The sequence below is a fragment of the Hyalella azteca genome, unplaced genomic scaffold (assembly GCF_000764305.2).
Source record: "Hyalella azteca isolate HAZT.00-mixed unplaced genomic scaffold, Hazt_2.0.2 contig9145, whole genome shotgun sequence".
Lineage (NCBI taxonomy): Eukaryota > Metazoa > Arthropoda > Malacostraca > Amphipoda > Hyalellidae > Hyalella > Hyalella azteca.
In genome coordinates this window covers 120,483-138,763 of record NW_025939222.1, presented here as the reverse complement: position 1 = coordinate 138,763, position 18,281 = coordinate 120,483, and the positions used below count along the sequence as shown (strand labels likewise).

The window sequence follows — 18,281 nt, the reverse complement described above, 5'->3', positions numbered from 1 at the left end:
GTCTGAACGAATAAATACCTGAATGACACGAGTGGAACATTTAAGCTAGAATAATTTTGTGGAAGCTGAATCTTATTGTTATCAATATATTGACGCTAGCGTTTGAAGTGACTTCGAAGTTTGGATTAGCAACAATCCAGAATATTACTCAGTTGTAAGAATAATGATTGTATACTCAATAAAGGCATTAAACTCACGAGATGTGGTACGTCGCTTGCCTTCATTTTTATAAATAATCAAACGATCTTTCGAAAGATCTTCACAGTTTACACGTCAGCTTAGAGAGGAAAAATAGTGGAACTCGGTTACACGATAACGGCTTACATCAATAACACCGAATCTGATCGAAAACTACTATTCAATTCCTGAAAATTACAGACGGAGCTTGCCAAGACTTATTACACGAGTAACAATTCATACTGAAGCCTAAATAAATGACAATAACTCCTAAATAAAGAAAGAAGTCCTCCAATGAATCTGGATGGCCTTAAGCTTACGCGTCCCATAAATTGTAATTTTCGAGTTGCATCTATTATGTTAGTACTTGCACTATTCCTAAATCTCAATATGATGCGTACAAACACTATCACTAAACTTTATAATGAATAATTTGTATGCGTAAATTGCAAGAAAATGCTTCTTGAAATCCTCCCATTTTCGCATTCTACCAAAATTTCAATCCGCTGAAGCGAGCAAAACGATGGAGAAAGTGTAAAAAATACGATCTGGTCTTCAACGAAACTTGCATTAAACATTTAACGCTCGTGACAACTGTGCAGGCACGAAATCTTGCCTCCAAAGTGTGCACTTCCTTGACGCTGATTTGCGTTCATCGAATCCATTTACAAAAATCACTATCATTCGGACGTCTGCGAGAAGCTTGGTTTTCTCATGAATATGAAACAAACATGGAGACTGCACAAATTTTGTTGAATATTTATTCTCAGAGCAGCCCTCATCGTTTGACGACTTGCTTCCATTATTCTCTCCATGTAAACTAATGCTGAACGATATACCTCTTAGAAAAACATCAATTTACTAATTTTGTATCATTTATATACTTCCAACTTCCAGTTTCAATGTGAGGTCGGGAGAAAAACTCTTCTCGATCAAGGAAATTCAAACAAGGGCGAATATAACGTTTAATACGAATTCTCAATGTATTCAAAACAATACAACAATTAGGCGGGAATGATGCGCGCACAAAAAGATGAACTTAGAACAGCTCATCTACGGACACCTCTAATCAGCTCTCGATCGTACAACAGCAAATAATTCCAATTCCCGTGTAGTATCCTTCGCTTTCTTAAATAAAAAAGTTATGCATAAGAAACAATCGGAACACTTTTGGAGGGAATTAGCGAGATCCTGCTTCTTTGCCTTCAGGACATCGCATTCCTGAGAAAATTGCAACGTTAAGAACATTTAAATCAGATTAATTTGAAACCTCACCACACGGACCAAATTACAAAGCCATTGACTGTTAACTTAGTATCAGGGATACAGAAATATATCGAGTAGCACCGGTGAAACCGAACAAAGTTTCCGAATATACCATTCAGAAGCAACTTGGTTCCGAGTAATTCTGCGCCTCCCTCGGCTTAAACGAGGATATACTGCAAACGAACGTGGAAGTATCGTTAGTAAAAGGCTTAATCCTAAAGAAATCTTGAATGATGGAAAATAATTGTCCACAACGAAAGAGTTATTGGAACAGAAAGCACTTCATTTTACATTTCTTCAATTTAAATGAACGGTTCGCTACCGTCTACCTCGAGAAAAGATACATTCTGCAGCCCAACATATGAATAGAACTGCCTTCACAGCTCAACTCAAGAAATAGGATTAAAAGTGAATGTTAAAATGGAAAACTCAAACACTCGAACAATTAAAATCCCAGGCTAACGTACCTCTGAAAGCAAAATATACGAAAAATGCATCTTGGTTGAGAAAACTATTAAAATATAATTTCAAGCTTCGAGTTAAAAAATGAAAACTCAAATAATCTTTATTACCAATGTCTTTATGGAAGAATTGAAAATACATATACTATTTCCTTACCGGCGCTAATGTGCTCAATGCTTGCCAGGCGCACCGAAGTATGGTAATGGATCCTGACAATTCACGGCGGAGCTCTAAATGACGCGCACATTCGCTAACCGATTTGCGGCGGTAAAATCAAGCCCCGTCTGAACGAAACGTCAGAAATAGACCGTGCATTTCTTTTTAAGGAAATCATTACGACAACGTAGAGTACTCTCCAGATCCGCACAGCATCATTCGTAAAATACTAAGCATTATGCATCATTCATCAGCAAAAAAAACGCAATAAATATAGAAAAGTCATTCGCGGTAAAGTCAAAGTTGCGACAGAAGCGGTAAATGATATTCCTCAGAAATATATCATTACTAGTAAATATCTTAGGACCACATATGCTTGGCACCCGAAAGAAGCTATTGCACTGCCCTTCGCAAACGCGGCCGCTCCTGTAGGAACTCTCTCGGTCATGAGGTTACTTACTCGTATAGACTTGGCCTTCCCGCTAGAATGTCTCTCTTGCTATGCGTGCCACTCAACTTGAATGACGTGCGCTAGGCTATCAGCAAGATTGTCAAAGTTTGCAAGCATCAAGCCAACAGAAAAATAATCGTAATAGGTATTTTACGTAACATATTTGAAGCTAATTTCCTAGGAGAAAAAAATTCCAACTGTAATCCCTTCGACTTTTTCGTGAATAAAAAGCATAATTACGGATACAGCGCCACATGATCAGAACAATTGGCATCAAATGATATTCAGACGAGCACAGTAATACAGTAAACACGGAATAAAGACATTTCTTCTGGCATGGATGGATAAAGCTATGAATAGTCTCCTCACTAGAGAAATTCTCTTCCCTGGCAGATAGTCTGCACTGCAAGAAATTCCTAAATTTGCATTACAATCTCTACAATGAAGAAGTCTGGTAATATAAAGAAATTTTACACGGTAAAAGGACTTTTCACTGTAAATAGACCTCATTGCTGTCTACATCAAAACCCGTTTCACTATTTCGCCGAGGAGGGCGAATGAGTTAGTAATCACGACCATAATAATTAAGAATTTTGAAGCATTCACTGGACTGGATACTCTCGTTGAACACAACGAAATACAGACGCTAACTTTTACAGCACATAGCGACCATTCAGTGGGTTTTCTGAAGTTAGCCTCCTGTGACCTGGTTTAGATTCGATAAAATACGATGGTTATCCACTATGAAATACCACCATAGAAGTTTGGTGTTGATTGATCAAACAAAAGAGAATTCAAGAGAGCTAGTTTCACTATATTCCAGAGCGAGTGAGCAGAAGAGGCGCTATGAAGGAACAAGACAAAGCGCAAGGCTAGCGTTGGCTTCGCTGCTACACACTCGCGAGCGGCGGCACTGGGACGGAGGCGGTCAGAAGGAGCGGGCCAGGTACACTTGGTCGCCTACGCTGCCTATCTGCGTGAACCCCAGCTTGCTGTACAGCTCCAGGGAACACTTGTCCACGGCGGGCAAACATGCGTGGCCGCCAAAACCACCTGTGTTGGAAGGGATTAATGTATTAATTATCGTCAAGGCGAGAAAAAGAAAATGGTGCTCAAAAGGAGCAGCAGTAACTTCTAGAGTGGATGTGCCATAAAAAGAAATCGACATCGACACAATTTCGATAAGTAAGAAATAAGTGTTCACCTTTGGCTCTGAGACTAGCAAGAAGACAAGTCGTGAGCCGCTTAGTGACGCTCTCGTCCATGAGAGTGGGAAGCATGGCGACTTTGATGAGGGCGGGGTAGTAGCGCAGGAGGTCGCCAACAGGTGTGGGCGCAGGCACTGGCGTCACCAGGCTGGGCAAGATTCCTGTGCTTCCTGCAGTCAGAGACCCGTTCGTCTCGGCCGGGTTTGCTAGACTAACATCAATGCCGTTGATAGCTTCCGCCGTGACGGGTGGTTTGACTGCGGCTGTTGTAGCATCAGTAGAGGAAGAAGTAATTGATAAAGATACAGGAAGAGGGGCAGCGGTCACTGTTGTACTTGTCGTTACAGAAAGAGAAGATACTTCAGATTCAGGCGGAGTAATGGAGGTGCTCGGTGGAGGCATAACAGGTAGAATAGGAGTTGTGCTGTGGCTCATAGCGACAGGAGGAGTGACAGAAGGTGCAGGAAAAGGTGGCGGTTCGTCCCATAAAGTGGCTAGCAGCTGCTCGCACGAGGTCAGCATGGAGCCCTCTTCTCGAACCACCTGGGGAAGGCATCATAATTAGTTTGGAGAGATGGCTGTTTGGGCAACGCTCTGGCGTCAAGTTTCTTTACTTTCATCAAGATTCGTTAGTCATTTTAATTTTAGGGAGGCAGAAATGCAGCATTTCCTTAGAGTAATTATAACATCAAGAGTGACTAGAATTTATTTCGCTATCTAAGAACGCGGTAGGTACACTTTGGATGTCGCGTCGCTTTTTTTATATTCATTTTACATTGACTCGAGATCTGGTCCGTGGTTCAGGACATGGACAGAAGAAACTCAACTCACTTCTCGGCTGAGAAATGCATCCGAGAAATAAACGCAAGTTACACACCTTTGGGTACTGGTCACGCAGGTCTACGAGATGCTGAGCCTGCAGCAGACGGTGCGTCCGGGCGTTGGTGGCAGCACAGCAATAGCCAAACAAAGCGCCAGTCTCGTCTTCAACCACCATGATTATTCGTTCGTCTTCTTTTTCGCGCAGGAAACTTCCCACAAAACTAGGAAACAGAGGCAAAGTCAGAAAATTATATCGGCAAATCATCATCTTGCATTGAAAACTTGCAACACTGGAGATGGGGAAATATCAAATTAATTCTGTACAAGCAATTCGAAACAATCCAAATAGTACCAAAATTAATAAAATATTTAAGACCCGAAATACATAACTGGACAAATTTTAGGTTTAAATGAGTGCTTAAATAGCAATTTAACTAAGAATGTACTAACGAAGAAAATTTCAATAATGTTCATATATCTTCAATGGAAACGTCTCTGAGACCTTCTAGAAATCTAGATCGGTTAAATTCCATATATTTTTGTAATTTCAATAATTTTCATATATCTTCAATGGAGAGGTCTCTGAGACCATCTAGATCATCGGTTCAAATTCCTTATATTTATGTTTTAATGCAAGGACTCCTAGATTCAGAAATCTGAAGCACAAGCGGTGGACACCTTATTATTAGAATCAAGAGCCTCTTTAATGCGCATCTGTTTCGCTCTTTTAAATAAATACACAGTGAGAAATTTCCAAGTTCAAACTTAAAGTAAAGGAGGGCTTACATTAGAACTACAATATAATGCATGAAGATGCCAACAACAGAGGCCAAGAGTAACACCGCTTACACATCTCCAGCTAAATTAGCATGTGCCTCGTAGAGCCGTGAGCCATCCTTGCCGTCATCGGCTGTCTGCATCACGAGCTTGTAGAGGTCGTCTCGGTCCGTATCGAAGTAGGGACGAATTACGTACGTCTTACAGAGCAGTTGTTCAGGCGCTTTATACATGAACAAATCGTTCGAAGCGTCCACAGGGATAAGTCTCTGCAAACATATTCGTTATCAACAATGGATACATAGAAAAATAATTACTACAGCCTAGATCAGTCCTGAAACATAAGGTATTTTTCGATGCATTAGAGTAATTGATGAACCGCCGAAACGAGACAGACATGGCACAATTCCAAGTGATTTATCAGGGCCCATCAAAAACCAACCTGTAATTCTGCAGTTAGTCCGCCACGGAATATCCACGGTTCCTGGTCGCCAGACATGAAAGCTTCACGCCAGCCTTTACTGAACCCTGAGGTCGTCAAGAAGTATAAGAGAGGGCATCGCAGTGCAGCATTTAAAATTTACAGGTCAGTCATACCAGTCACATCTTTCTCATACCATTCCTTCCGCACTTGCGTACAATGCAGTGACCGAGACACGCCAGCAGTAGTGAACCGCTTGCGGTACCCAATCGACTTTCACTCAATTCATGTCAGACGGACAAGAAGTTACAGGCTCTGAAGCCTATTGACATTCGCAAGAGGCACACCAATGACACCGTCAATAAGGGGCCTACCTACCCGCCACATGTTATCGCAGTAGCAGGGAGGGGGTGTCTCGTAAAAAAAACAGATCGCCAAAGCGCACCCTATTCTAACGCAAAAGCCCTTCGCCTCACAACTGCACATGAAGATCGCAGCGTTACAGGTACATCGTTGAACAATTGAAGGCAACAGCGTCTGGAACATGTCTCTCCTCTCCCAGTGTTTTAACGCTCAGCCCGATCTGGTCACGTGAAATTAATATTGAAGGAGCGCTCTGGTCAGCCAGTCGGCAGAACAGAGGCTCGTGTCGCTAGCGTATCACTCACAAAAAGACAAAACATTACTGGAACAAGAGGTGAACAAGTTTAAGCACTGGGAGCAGGAGGAGAGAAATGTTCAACCATCTGTAAAGAAAGAAATTATGGAGAAAATTTTATGAAGAGTACAAGACTCAGATGTTCCTTGACGTTAGACGTGACGCCCGGCTAATAGTGACACCAGCATCGGGTGTGTTGAGGGCACTGATATGTACCAAGGCAGGTTATCTATGGTCTGTCAAGGAATATCTGAGACGCACACACAGAATAACGTACCTTATTAAAGTTGTCAGCTGCAGCTGGGGCAATCAAGAGATTAACGCAGCCCCAAAGCGCGGGGTTGGCAGCGCATTAAATGGAACGCACGGTGCGCATGTGGCGGGGCCTACGCTAAAGACGCGTCATTTAAAGAAGAAAGAAAGGCTATCTAGATGTGAGTTATTGCTTGAAGCGCGTGTATGCAACACACATGTCGCGTTACGTACAGGTATAGTTGCCGTGAACGTAGTTGCTGACCAGAGTTGAAACCTGACCCAATGCTGAAAGAAAAAAAGAATGGTTCATAAATACCGGGGTCACAAAGACTTTCAGAAGATTGGCCTCTGAATTTGAAAACAGGCTATTAGACCAGTAGCATTGCCGCATTGAGCTCAAAACCTCAAACGAATGTAGCGAATTTATTAGCTAAGAGACGGGTGGGAACGTCTCATTTACTCTACACTAGAAAAAAAGAACTTTAACAGAAAAAAAATTAAGCAAAAATCATTAGGTATTTAAATTATACGCAGTAAGTTTGAGTCGAATAAATTTGAACATTAAATTTAACTAAAAATTATGCAATAATCAACTCTGAAGAATTGAGTGACGGTTTGACAGCAATAAGAATCAATGCGGCAGCTTGAGATGGGCAAGGCAAGTCGTCACCGAGCACCGCTCGCGTATAACTGTGCGTCGCTCATCATCACTTCATGGAGCTCAAATTGCAGTAATATTACAATAAAATTAAACAAGCATGATGAGGAGAAGCAAAAACATCCGAAGATTTCTGTTGCCGAGTGGAGTTCAACGAAGTAAACTGCATGATATAAAACAAAAATAATGCAGGATGAAAAATTAATAGAAACTTAGCAGCAATCATCTGACTGAGGCAACAACAAAACAAACCAGGAACGTTAACATGAGACCTAACGCTGAGTGCAGGTTTTTGGAAAGTGGGGCTGAAGAAACGTCCACGCCAACATCAGGTAAACTAACACAATTGATTTCTAAATCGAATTTATATGATGAAAAGCAAGTGCTCATACACGTTCATTTTAAAGAGAGGAAAAATCGCGTCGGTCTTCCGTTTGGTTGAATGAAGTTAGAGAGACAAGCGTATGGCGTTGACGAATCTAAGCCAAAGCTTAATCTACAGACACAATAACCTGAACTAATCACTCGTGAGGTGCCAGGGCTAAAAGCAGCATGCAACACAGTGCTTGTGTATCACTCAGCATCAAACTATAAATCACAAAAATTTAGGAACAAAGTGCTGTGAAAAAAATGGAACTTTACACATTTGTGGGTTTTTAGATGAATGAGTTTTTTATTCCCTTTAAAAAATATTCAAATACAAAAGATGTTTTCGTTATGCTTATTCAAATAAGATAAGGACAATATAACATCTGATCCCTTGAATAGCTCAATGAAAAAGTATTCGATAATAATGTTTAGGTGGCGAAAAAAAAGTGTGAGGCAACACCAAATTCACTTTGCTCATTAAAATGCAGGGAGTAATGGAAACGGATTGATTGCCGAGAGATGATACACAAAGCTATTAGTTTAATCACTTCAGTTCCATGATTAATTATTCCATGAGAAATAGAAGAACTCCCACTCGCCAGCTGAACATCCCACTCCATTCAACTTGCTACACACTTGCCGACTCCTCAACAGCTGCAGCCATAACCTGCTCAAACCTAGCTCAGGGTAATGCTAAATTAAAATTTTGTGCCAGACTTGTATTGCTTTTCTCATAAACAATGGTTCTTTTAGAATAGTTTAGAAAAAAAGTTGAGCTTTCAATTAAAAAGGTTAAGTTCTACATTAAATATACTGAAGCTTCAGTAGGATATTGCTGAGCAAGGCGCTGGTTATGAATGCGTTCAATATCAACACCACAGCTGAGAAGATCTTAGAGGTTTTCAAGAGACGAGCCCTCCAGTGACGCTACAGTAGCAGTACTACACAACAGTTAACAAGCACCAGTCTCGTCATAACAGCACGTACGTTTCTTAATATTGTCAAGTGAAGACATAAGACAATACCCGTGACTTCGGGCAAAAGAAAGCAGTTATGACATATAAGAGCAAGTCATTAAAGAGGCTTGATATATACATTGAAAGAGCGAATTGAGGAGAGACTATGCACCGTGTGTACCAAGTTCCACTCGCGTACTAATGAATAGCACAAAAGGTGCGCAGTTTACAGTAGAACAGAAGCGGTGGCGAGCATACCCAGCCACTGGACGTAGGAGTTGAGGAGCGATACGACGCCTCGCATGTCCCACACGTACGGGTACAATTCGTATAATAAAGAGCGGTTACGCACGAGGAACAGCCGCTCTGTCATGGTCTTCACGGCGTCGCTCATCTCGCCGAACTTGGCAGCTTTATCGAACCATTCTTGGACCTGCGCACATTATTCATCAACATCAAATAACAGTAAAGAAATGAGATCATTTGGGGGGAAACGAAAATTAATGCTTTTCGCGATTACCACAAAAATTAATAGGTAAAACGTTAAAATAAAAAATCAGCTAGACAAGAGCCTTTCCAATTTCAGAGTGGAGATGAACAATGGAAGGAATCGAATAATAGAGTTTAAATAACAGAATGAAATTATTCTCAACTAAACTGAAAACATCATGCATATAACTATAAAATTCATCATGCCATCAGAAAAGCAATGATTGCTATGTAACATTAAATGAATTTCTGTTGAATTTGATGCATAGTCCAGTCATAATCTAACCTCAGCTTATAAACTCAGCACAAGAATTTTCCAGGTAGAAAGTATTGTAAGCAGCACAGTCGGCGCTGGCTTGTATGGTCAAGAGGCAATTCTTTTCTCACAGGTCTTTAGTGACGACCAGGCATTGAATACAATTTAGACTGCTTGCACACTAGTAAACTAGGAATAGTGAAGGAACTCACCTCAGGTTTCCTGGAACCATCAGGATTGTTCCGATTGTGAGTTATAACGAGATGAGAGTTACTTTTCAACCAATTAAATTCGGTCATTAGTGAGACGCCTTTTCTGCCATGTTCAAAGGGCAAGTAAAATAGGTCAACTAGTAAGTGGAGATCGTCAAGAGTTAAAGGATTATCTTGACAGTGGCTAGTTTGAGGAGAACTAGACGAGGTCTCCGTAGCTGCACAAGAATCAGCGGGCGAAAACTCGGCATCGGTAGCAGATTTGTCTTGATTTTGGTCGACGACCATTCCATCCTCCGCACTTTCTGAGGCGGCACCGGTACTAGTGGACCCAACTGCTGGGGACGCTACGGGGGAATGGTTGCAGTCCATAGGCTCAGCGCTGGACGTGCTCGAGGTAGCGTCATGAGTCGCTGTGTTCGCCCCTGCAGCAATCTCGGGAAGCTGCTCGGGCAACAACGTATCGATTTTCGTCTCGGATACTAAAGAGTTCATTACTATATTAGTGCTCGGGATAAGTGACGCATCTTGAATAACTTCAGCGACAGCGTTAACGTTATTGACGATTGTGGGTAGAGACGGTGGTACGGTTGTGGTTGATGTGAGGCTCATGCACGTGTTGACCGAAGGTACGATAGGGATGGGAACGGGAAGAGGTATCTGAGGCTGCTGTATGGGACCTGTTGTGAGCACAGATTTATTGAACTCGGGCAGCCACTCCTCGAGGGCGAGACGGAGGGCACGTTTGGGGTGATAAGTGGAGGGAGGAAGCCCAGACGGACAATAGCTCACGCTCGAGTCGTCGCCTTCGGTCTCCAAGCGAATGTCAGCGCTGATGGCGTCATCTGCAAGCAAGTATAAACATAATACTGGAGACGTCCCGGTGACAATTGCCGTATCGTCTTATACATTCTCTTGTTCACCCAGATTAACATGTTCGTGACGCATAGTCAAATAGAAAATAAAATAAAGCCTAATTCCAAAATACCTAATAAACAGTCATTGCTGTTGCATCAGAATAACACGTGAGTGATCAAACATGTTTCGAATGAGTTGCATTCAGTCCTACACCTAGCAAATAATGCAATAAATTTCTCCCTAAATAATTTTACGGCAATTCTCGTATCGGTGCTGAAGGAGGCAAACATTAATGAGCATGAAGGTACCTTTGAGTTCAGATGTGTCACCACAGCAGTTTTCTTCTGACGCAGATCTGGCCCACTGGGACAAGGTATTGATTGCTACGAAGTTGGGTCCATATTCGCAATTAGGATTAGTGAAGACACCTCGCAATAGAGGGATTAGACTAGGCGAACGGCCACAGAAGGGCCCCATGAAGACGCGTGCCTGATCGTAGTCGTTGGCGTGAAGGTTATCCCAGATGACAGGGGGTCGTCTGAGAACAGCACTCACCTCCCTGATGTGCTCCACGGTCAGCACCTGTCACAGTTTACCATTTCATCAGAAATCATGAATAATTCAATACTAGAAGCAAGATAAAAGATGAACAATCTTTTCCTAGAAATATTTTGTTCTAAGCTCTTCCTCATAAAAGAATCAGTACAGAAAATTAAAAGTCACTTCAAAGTAAAGTACTATATATACCTTGAAATTAATATTTAATAAATATAATTACATCAAAGATTATATTGTTAAAGCATTTTCATTAAAGTAAAATGTAGTCCAGGCATTAATATACAGCTACTTAAACCCTGTAAAACGAGAGTCACTAACAAGTTGAAGAAAGTCCGTCTGGGAGAAAGAAAGTCTAGGAGTTGAAGAAAGTCTGGGAGTTGAAGAAAGTCTGCCTAATTTGTTGAGTCAGTAAACAAATTTAAACAAATGTTGAACATGAATATTGCACTATAATTTTTTGTTTACGTTAAAATCCGACCCCAAACGAAATTCAAATGCAGACCAGACTAAGCAACAGTTGCCGTCTAGGACTCAGAGATCACACAGGGCTTTAGGCTTGGTTCACAGCGTGACCGGCAGTATGGTGAGAAGCAAGCATGATTCACACCATACTGCCAGGCATTTGCCAGTCACGGTCCGGTCCAATATTCTTGAATGTATTCCAACAGAAGCATACACACCAGCCATGCAAGGCACGGTACGGAAACGATCAGAGTAGTACAAGATATTTTGACCAGGACGCGAGTGGCATGCTGTGTATGTTTATCATAGGAAGTAATTAAATTGTATCTTTTCACTCATTTATAATAGAAACTTTATCTTGTGTGAACTAATTGACAATTAAGAAACTTCTCAATAATCGTTGTGTCATTAGGTTCATAAATTAAACAGAGAAGAAATGAAATAAACATGGGATTCAGCTCATATTGAAAATATCTGTAGACCAACAATTTTCTGGCGCATTAACAATTTCTCGTGTATGTATCAAATGAGTTACGAACAACAATTGAAAGCCTAATCATTGAATACCACCAAATTACCGGTACCACACAATATTTCTCCTCTGATGATGAGGAACTGTAGTGAGGACGGAAGGTGACTGGCACATGTCTGACAGTATGGTGTGAATCATGCTTATTTTAGCCTCTCTATGTACGTCCACGCGGGCCGATCATAAAGTTCAGCATCTAAGCTGCTTTCAAGCTTAGTTTGTCTTTGCTTCTGTCAGCATCTGGCTTAATCTCAGGCGACTATAAAGCCGGAAAATAAATTCTGATCGAGCCAATTTCAAGTGGTTTTCCGAGCAGACCCCATACGATTAGATGGTAGTAACTCCAGTGCAGAAGCCTAGGCATTACCCAATTTTTCTTGTAAAGATTGAATACACAGAATGTTGCCTATACTTGTGAATGCAAGGACTCACCTTACTGATTACTTTGGGCCCAGTCCACATGATGTCAATCTCAGGAGCAAGCTTGGAGCCCAATGTGTTGAGATATTCAGACGTTTGAACCGTTGGCACAGCTCTTGTTGAGCAATATTGGGTCGGGCAGAACATAAATTTGGGCTGATTGAGATGTCCGTAGACTTCATTGGCAACAGAAACTTGAGCATGAGCAAATGACTGGTAGACTTCCTTGTCTGCACCACTCATCTCGGGGTCTATGTCATCAAAGAGAAGAGCAAAGGCACCGCAACCTAGTTGCTGGACCTGTAAACAGACATTGTAATTACTTCCTATACATTATCAAGGCTATAGGCAACCGGCTCGCATTTGAATTTTTTCCAAACAAACAAGACAAGAAACAGCATTAATAGTTTACAATAAAATGGATCAGAAAATCGTCAGAGGTATTACTGTCAGTATTAAAGATCATGGATATCCCAAGCTCAGTGATAAGATTCAAAAATTGATTGGAATAGTAGAAACGAACATTAACCCTTTTGTGACTGAGGGGACTTACCAGTCCCAAACCACTATGTACTAATAGCATTGATGACGCTAAATATATCCGAGACAAAAGGGTTAAGATGTTTATTTAACAGACATTTTACCCCGTTTTCTAAATTATTTCATCCATTCATGAAGACGAGAAATGAAGACAAACCTGTTCAAGTTTTCTTTTGAGGGCAGCTATTTCCTTTTGACTAGAGTAAGCAATATCAAGGCCAGGTGAGATGGCATAATAGAAGACTATATTGTTGCTGCGAGCTTCAGTGATGAGAGCCTGTAGATGCTCCGCCTCCTCGACCGTGTACAGCTCCCGCCAGTACGCTCTGTGCTTGTAATCGTCTTTGGGGGCATACAGGTAGCAGTTCATGCCCCACTTCTCCTGTCTGTACAAACAAACATCATCAAGAATACAGGTGCTAATTAGGTATTACTAAAAAGTAGATTTGTAGAAATACTCAAACTTGAAGAAGTGCTTCAGGTTCTGCAAACTTACATATAAAATCTGCTGATTTCTTATAACAATGATTTTTCAAGTATTGGGTTATTAGATGGACCTCATCAATATAATGACATACTACATTAGCGTGCTGTGAGTTTCAAAAGATAATTTGGATAAGATTATACAACATTTTATTCTAATAAATTTCAAATACAGTATCTCCATTCGTGACAACAGTAAGAAAAAGCTGATATCACATGGCATTCATGCAGCAATATTGCATATTAAGCTTGCTTCTGTGTTCAACTGCTACTAATAAGTAATAGTGCTAGTGCTGTATAGTACTCCTTGTACAGTGAAGCATGCCTAGACATGTATGATGGAAGAGGAGGTGGCGTCTGGTGTGAAGGCAAGGGTGCTGCAAATGAATGGACATTTATGCAAAAGGAATAATTGGAGGAAGGACGAGTGTTTTTGCGTGTAGGGGGAGTCAGTGGAAACTGAGGGGAGCCTGATGGGGGAATATGAGGCATATGGGAGGAGGCGAGTTATGAAGAGGAATGTGGGGTGAGAGCATGAGCATGATGTTGTGAGAGATGTGAGTGGACTGCAGCAATGGAGAGTTGGTGGTCGCAACTGTGCTTGAGCTATAGTGCGAAACAAAAAATTTTAGGGCATGTGGAAGCTGAAAGAGAAATGTTAAAGATTCCATATCTACACATTTCCTGTTCTATAATATAGTACATTCTTTTATTTAATTTTAACATATCTTAGTTTCCTAGGATGATGAAGATAATACTGTAGGATTCCAGGACATATTAGAAAATACTCTATTTTAAATTGACTGTATTTTAGCCTTCAAGAGTTTGTGGTAGCTTATTTTTTCATACAAGACTGTGAGCTTCATGGCTGATGCGAAAGTCTGACCTGAAGTCTGTAAGCCATCAATTGCATTTACACTTCATTGGGTCACTTTTTTGCAATGGCAAGCATATTGATAGGTTGAATCTGTTCTACAATTTAAGCTAAAAATGTTTATATCCTGCAATGATTTGCAGAACCTGAAGTAAGCTCTTTCAAAAAATGGGCTTTGGCACAGTAATCACACAGTTTATAATTTCTTCAGTTCAGATATTACTCCATCTGTACAAATTACTCTAACATTTCATCTTCACTATCTTACAACTTTGTGCCTCCTTAGAAAGAATCAATAATATGCATCCAATGAGGACCCCATGTCTCCATATATGTTGACTAATTTCACTTGTCCATGAATATATGATGTTTGAAAATGATTGTAGTTACTTATTTTCCAAAGCTGAGAATAACAGTGCTATAACAATGAAAGATGATTATTTACACACTCAAAATTAGTCAGTCCACATAATGTAGGTAAATCTCATGAGCAATCTTGCTGCACAATGTTTTGAGATATACAGACATCCAAACTGCAGGCAGTATTGAGTTTGACAGAACCCAAATATCTAAAAACTTTTCTTACAAAGCCACATCATTGTTGACTTGCATGATCCATATTTGAGGATACTAATTGTGTCTGAGAAGAAGCCCACATAACTATAGCAAAAGAGTGAAAATAGTGGCACTGTTAGGCTGTAAGTGCTCATCAAAAAGTTAAAGAAGAGACAAGAATAAATTCAGAGCAAGTAATGATCCAGTGAGTTAATGCTGAATACTGACAAATAATGTCAAGACATACCTATACCAAAATAATTGTGATAGATTGGGTAATATTAAATACAACCCTGATGAAAATTTTCAACACATGAAAATCTTTCAACAAATGAAAATTTTGTACAGCATTTTATCCTAAAACTTACTTGGAAAAAAGATCTTTGCGCTGCTCTGGAGTCCATGGACGGCCATAAAATCCTGAAATGTAAGGATTGGCTAGTTTATTTCTGCATATTTGCAACATTAAGTACAAGGCATGATGTATAATATTATTATACATACTTCCTGGAGTATTATATAAAGGTTATATTTTCCCCAGTGGAGTAAGGATAATTTTCAGTCTTTTTTTTTTTTTTTTTTATCAGGAGACTAGGGACAAATATAAAAAACATTTCCAGGTTATTAGAATATATATATAAGCAGACTTGTAACATGTATCACAAGTATATTAAAGGATTGAATGATTATACAGCCAAACGGGCCAATAAGGGATGGGCTGGGTAAATCAAGACAGTCCTCGAACATTTCATATAAATGTAGCAACTAAACTAATTAGAATATTGCAAAACTAAAAATAGTGGTGTAATGTTCAACATTTTTCCTATCTATGTAGCATAAAGCAAAATAAGACATCATACATTTACTACCTTGATGTGTTGATTTACTAAATCCCTGAAAAAATTGTGAAAAGTGACATTTTGGAAGAGTACCTCTGTCAAGGTCTGTAGCAAAAAATATTTGCCACATTAAAAAATTTTACTTGCATAAAAGTTAAACACAGGTGTTGGCTTAAAACGAGATTGATGGAATTCGTGTAGCTTATTCCAAGAAAAATGGCAGCCATTTGTGCACCACAGGCAATCAGGATAATTAGGGGGAATTAGGGAAAGCCCTAAAAATGCATTTACAATAGAACCTTGGTTAGCGAAGGCTCCAGTTGACAAAAAAAAATCAATTAATAACAAAGAACTTTGATTACATTTACCTTGCTTAGCAAAAAAAATATTCACTTGATGAAAAATTAATGCATCATTGGTGCTCACAAAATTGTGCATAGAATGTCATAGATAGAATCAAGCACCTGACAATATTGAAAGAGAAGTAATTAACCTAAACTATGATTTATTTTTCCAAAAATATAATGGTTGTCACTAACATATTACATTTTGTTTCAGGTGTGTTTTTTACAATCTTCTTTTTTCATTATAATGAATTCACTTGAGCCAATTAAAATAGTGCAAAATTACAAGCCATCCTGTAAGCATACAGTTACAGGAGAAATGCTATACGGCTGCTGATATGGAGCTTGCAGTGGACAAGGTCCTTGTCAATGCTCAGTGGCATGTCCTGACAGGCTGACAGTGACAGATAATGTAAAATTCTGCACACCTGGCACCTTGTCATCTCCAAGGTCCAGGCCTAAATTGTATCTACCTTCTAAGCTATGGCTAGACGCTAGAGTCTATAGTAAAAAAAATAGGCAGAAATAACCAGTAAATCAGACCGAAATGCCCATAAATATGGCCAATTTTACCCAATCCTATGGCCTTTGCCTAATATATTGAGTGAAAAATGAGAATACCTGCCTATTTTTCTCAGACATTTGTGTGAAAAAAAAATCATTTATCCCCCCATGATTTTAGGAAACTTCTGCCTCCATATTACAAATTGTGCTGCAGCTTTCACACAGTCTCACTAATTTTAGAACTGCAAGGTTCATGCTGTTGAATTACCTCCAATTTAGTTCTTAACATTTAACAACTACAATAGTGCATAATTTGCTGCAAGATTCCAATCAATATATATTTAAAATTTGGCACTTTGTAGCCATAATAAAAATTATCATTCAACAGGTGATTTAAAAAATTGCATAATAAAAATAGGCAGTTTTAGGTTTAATTTTTTCTTAGAGAAATTAAGAAAATACCACAGAAAGGGAAAAAATTGGCCAGATTCATGGGTGTTTTGATCAAATTCACTGAAAGTTTCTGCCCAATTTTTAACCTTTACACTAGGCTCACTAGCACTAACTTAGCTACTAAGAAAGGTTAACAAAATTCTCTTATTGCCACTAATGATTAGCTACTTAGAAATTTAAAATGTAGGACACAATTTTTCAATAAACATTTGTTAAAAGTAGGTATTGTTTCATACTTTCATTAGCAATTCATCAAAATTGGGGCAAAAATGTGATGCTGTTATTTTAGGTATAAAAAATAGGTAGGCAGGGGCAATAACTGAATAAGAACAGGTGAGAAGTTAACAGCCAGCAAAGGTGTTTTAGTGAGTCACCTTCATTTCATTTTCAAAGGTCACTTGACTCACTTCTAGTTCCTAGCCTATGTTCTATCTTCTAATGATTTTCTAGATTGTATTACTAAGGTGACATTTACCTATAAATGGATACTGGAAATGACCGGCTAGATCAATGATCAACCTTAATTCCTCAACAGTTGAACAACAATTTAATCGTTTTGAAACTCTTTTAGTGAACAAACTTGATAAAAGATTTTCTGATCAATAACAGAATAGACTACCTGCTCTTTATTATGAGACGCTAATCATCTGATGAGAGGGTTTATAAAACGCATTAGAAAAACATGGGGTAAAATACACAGCGGTAAAAGTGGATGAATATTTTACCAACCTTCAACGACACCACAAAGAAATTTCCTTTCCTCGCTTATCCCGTTTGTGTGCGTTTCATTAGGGTTGAGTTCCGCCATTTTGACAGCTGTTGCCCCGGCGCACTGTATGTATTAAAGGATTTATAAGTTCTGTCACTCAATAACACACACTAAAATTCCACTCACAAAAAAAACTACATTCAATACCGCTCTTTGATTAGGAATAACAGATGAATATATTCCTTCGCTCCTGTCGCACTTCACTCACTCATCTTCGGCCATGTTGGAAACGAACTGTTGAAGCTTTCTGCGCAAAAGGCATTGCAACATGCAGAAAGTGCGAACAAATAATATAAAAAGTGACTTCAATGATTTTACTCCACGGTGAACTTATGCACGTACTTTAAATTTATCGGATATCGCTTGCTTGATTTTTCTATTCACAACTTGTTGACTGACATAAGACATGGAACAATTATAATAATAGCGGTATCCATGGTTGAACCATGGATTATTGCAACCATGGCGGTATCAACCTTGCAGATTAGGCCGTCACATCA

At 39.6% G+C, this 18,281-nt stretch overlaps 1 protein-coding gene across 2 annotated transcripts; it reads right to left on the bottom strand.

Annotated features, from left to right (window-relative positions):
* Positions 1 to 1,131: 1,131 nt before the first annotated feature.
* On the bottom strand, positions 1,132 to 18,031 carry LOC108679419 (protein O-GlcNAcase). 2 transcript variants are annotated; one of them, XM_018168037.2, is made up of 13 exons: positions 17,742 to 18,031; positions 15,241 to 15,292; positions 13,118 to 13,346; positions 12,433 to 12,720; positions 10,760 to 11,033; positions 9,594 to 10,438; positions 8,895 to 9,069; positions 6,885 to 6,938; positions 5,762 to 5,847; positions 5,392 to 5,588; positions 4,598 to 4,763; positions 3,717 to 4,263; positions 1,132 to 3,565 (listed from the first exon to the last, which is right to left on the bottom strand). In XM_018168037.2, the coding sequence occupies exons 1-13, from the start codon at positions 17,818 to 17,820 to the stop codon at positions 3,441 to 3,443; spliced, it is 3,117 nt and encodes a 1,038-aa protein (XP_018023526.1). In that variant the 5' UTR covers positions 17,821 to 18,031; the 3' UTR covers positions 1,132 to 3,440. The 2 variants fall into 2 exon arrangements, with proteins under 2 accessions (XP_018023526.1, XP_018023527.1); XM_018168038.2 differs by lacking the exon at positions 6,885 to 6,938.
* Positions 18,032 to 18,281: the final 250 nt, after the last annotated feature.

Coding starts and splice junctions, on each gene's coding strand:
- LOC108679419 (XM_018168037.2), bottom strand. CDS start 17,820: ATGGCGGAACTCAACCCTAATGAAACGCACACAAACGGGATAAGCGAG. Junction 6,939..8,894: donor CTCCTACGTCCAGTGGCTGG/GTATGCTCGCCA, acceptor TTTTTCTTTCAG/CATTGGGTCAGGTTTCAACT. Junction 3,566..3,716: donor TGCTAGTCTCAGAGCCAAAG/GTGAACACTTAT, acceptor CTTCCAACACAG/GTGGTTTTGGCGGCCACGCA.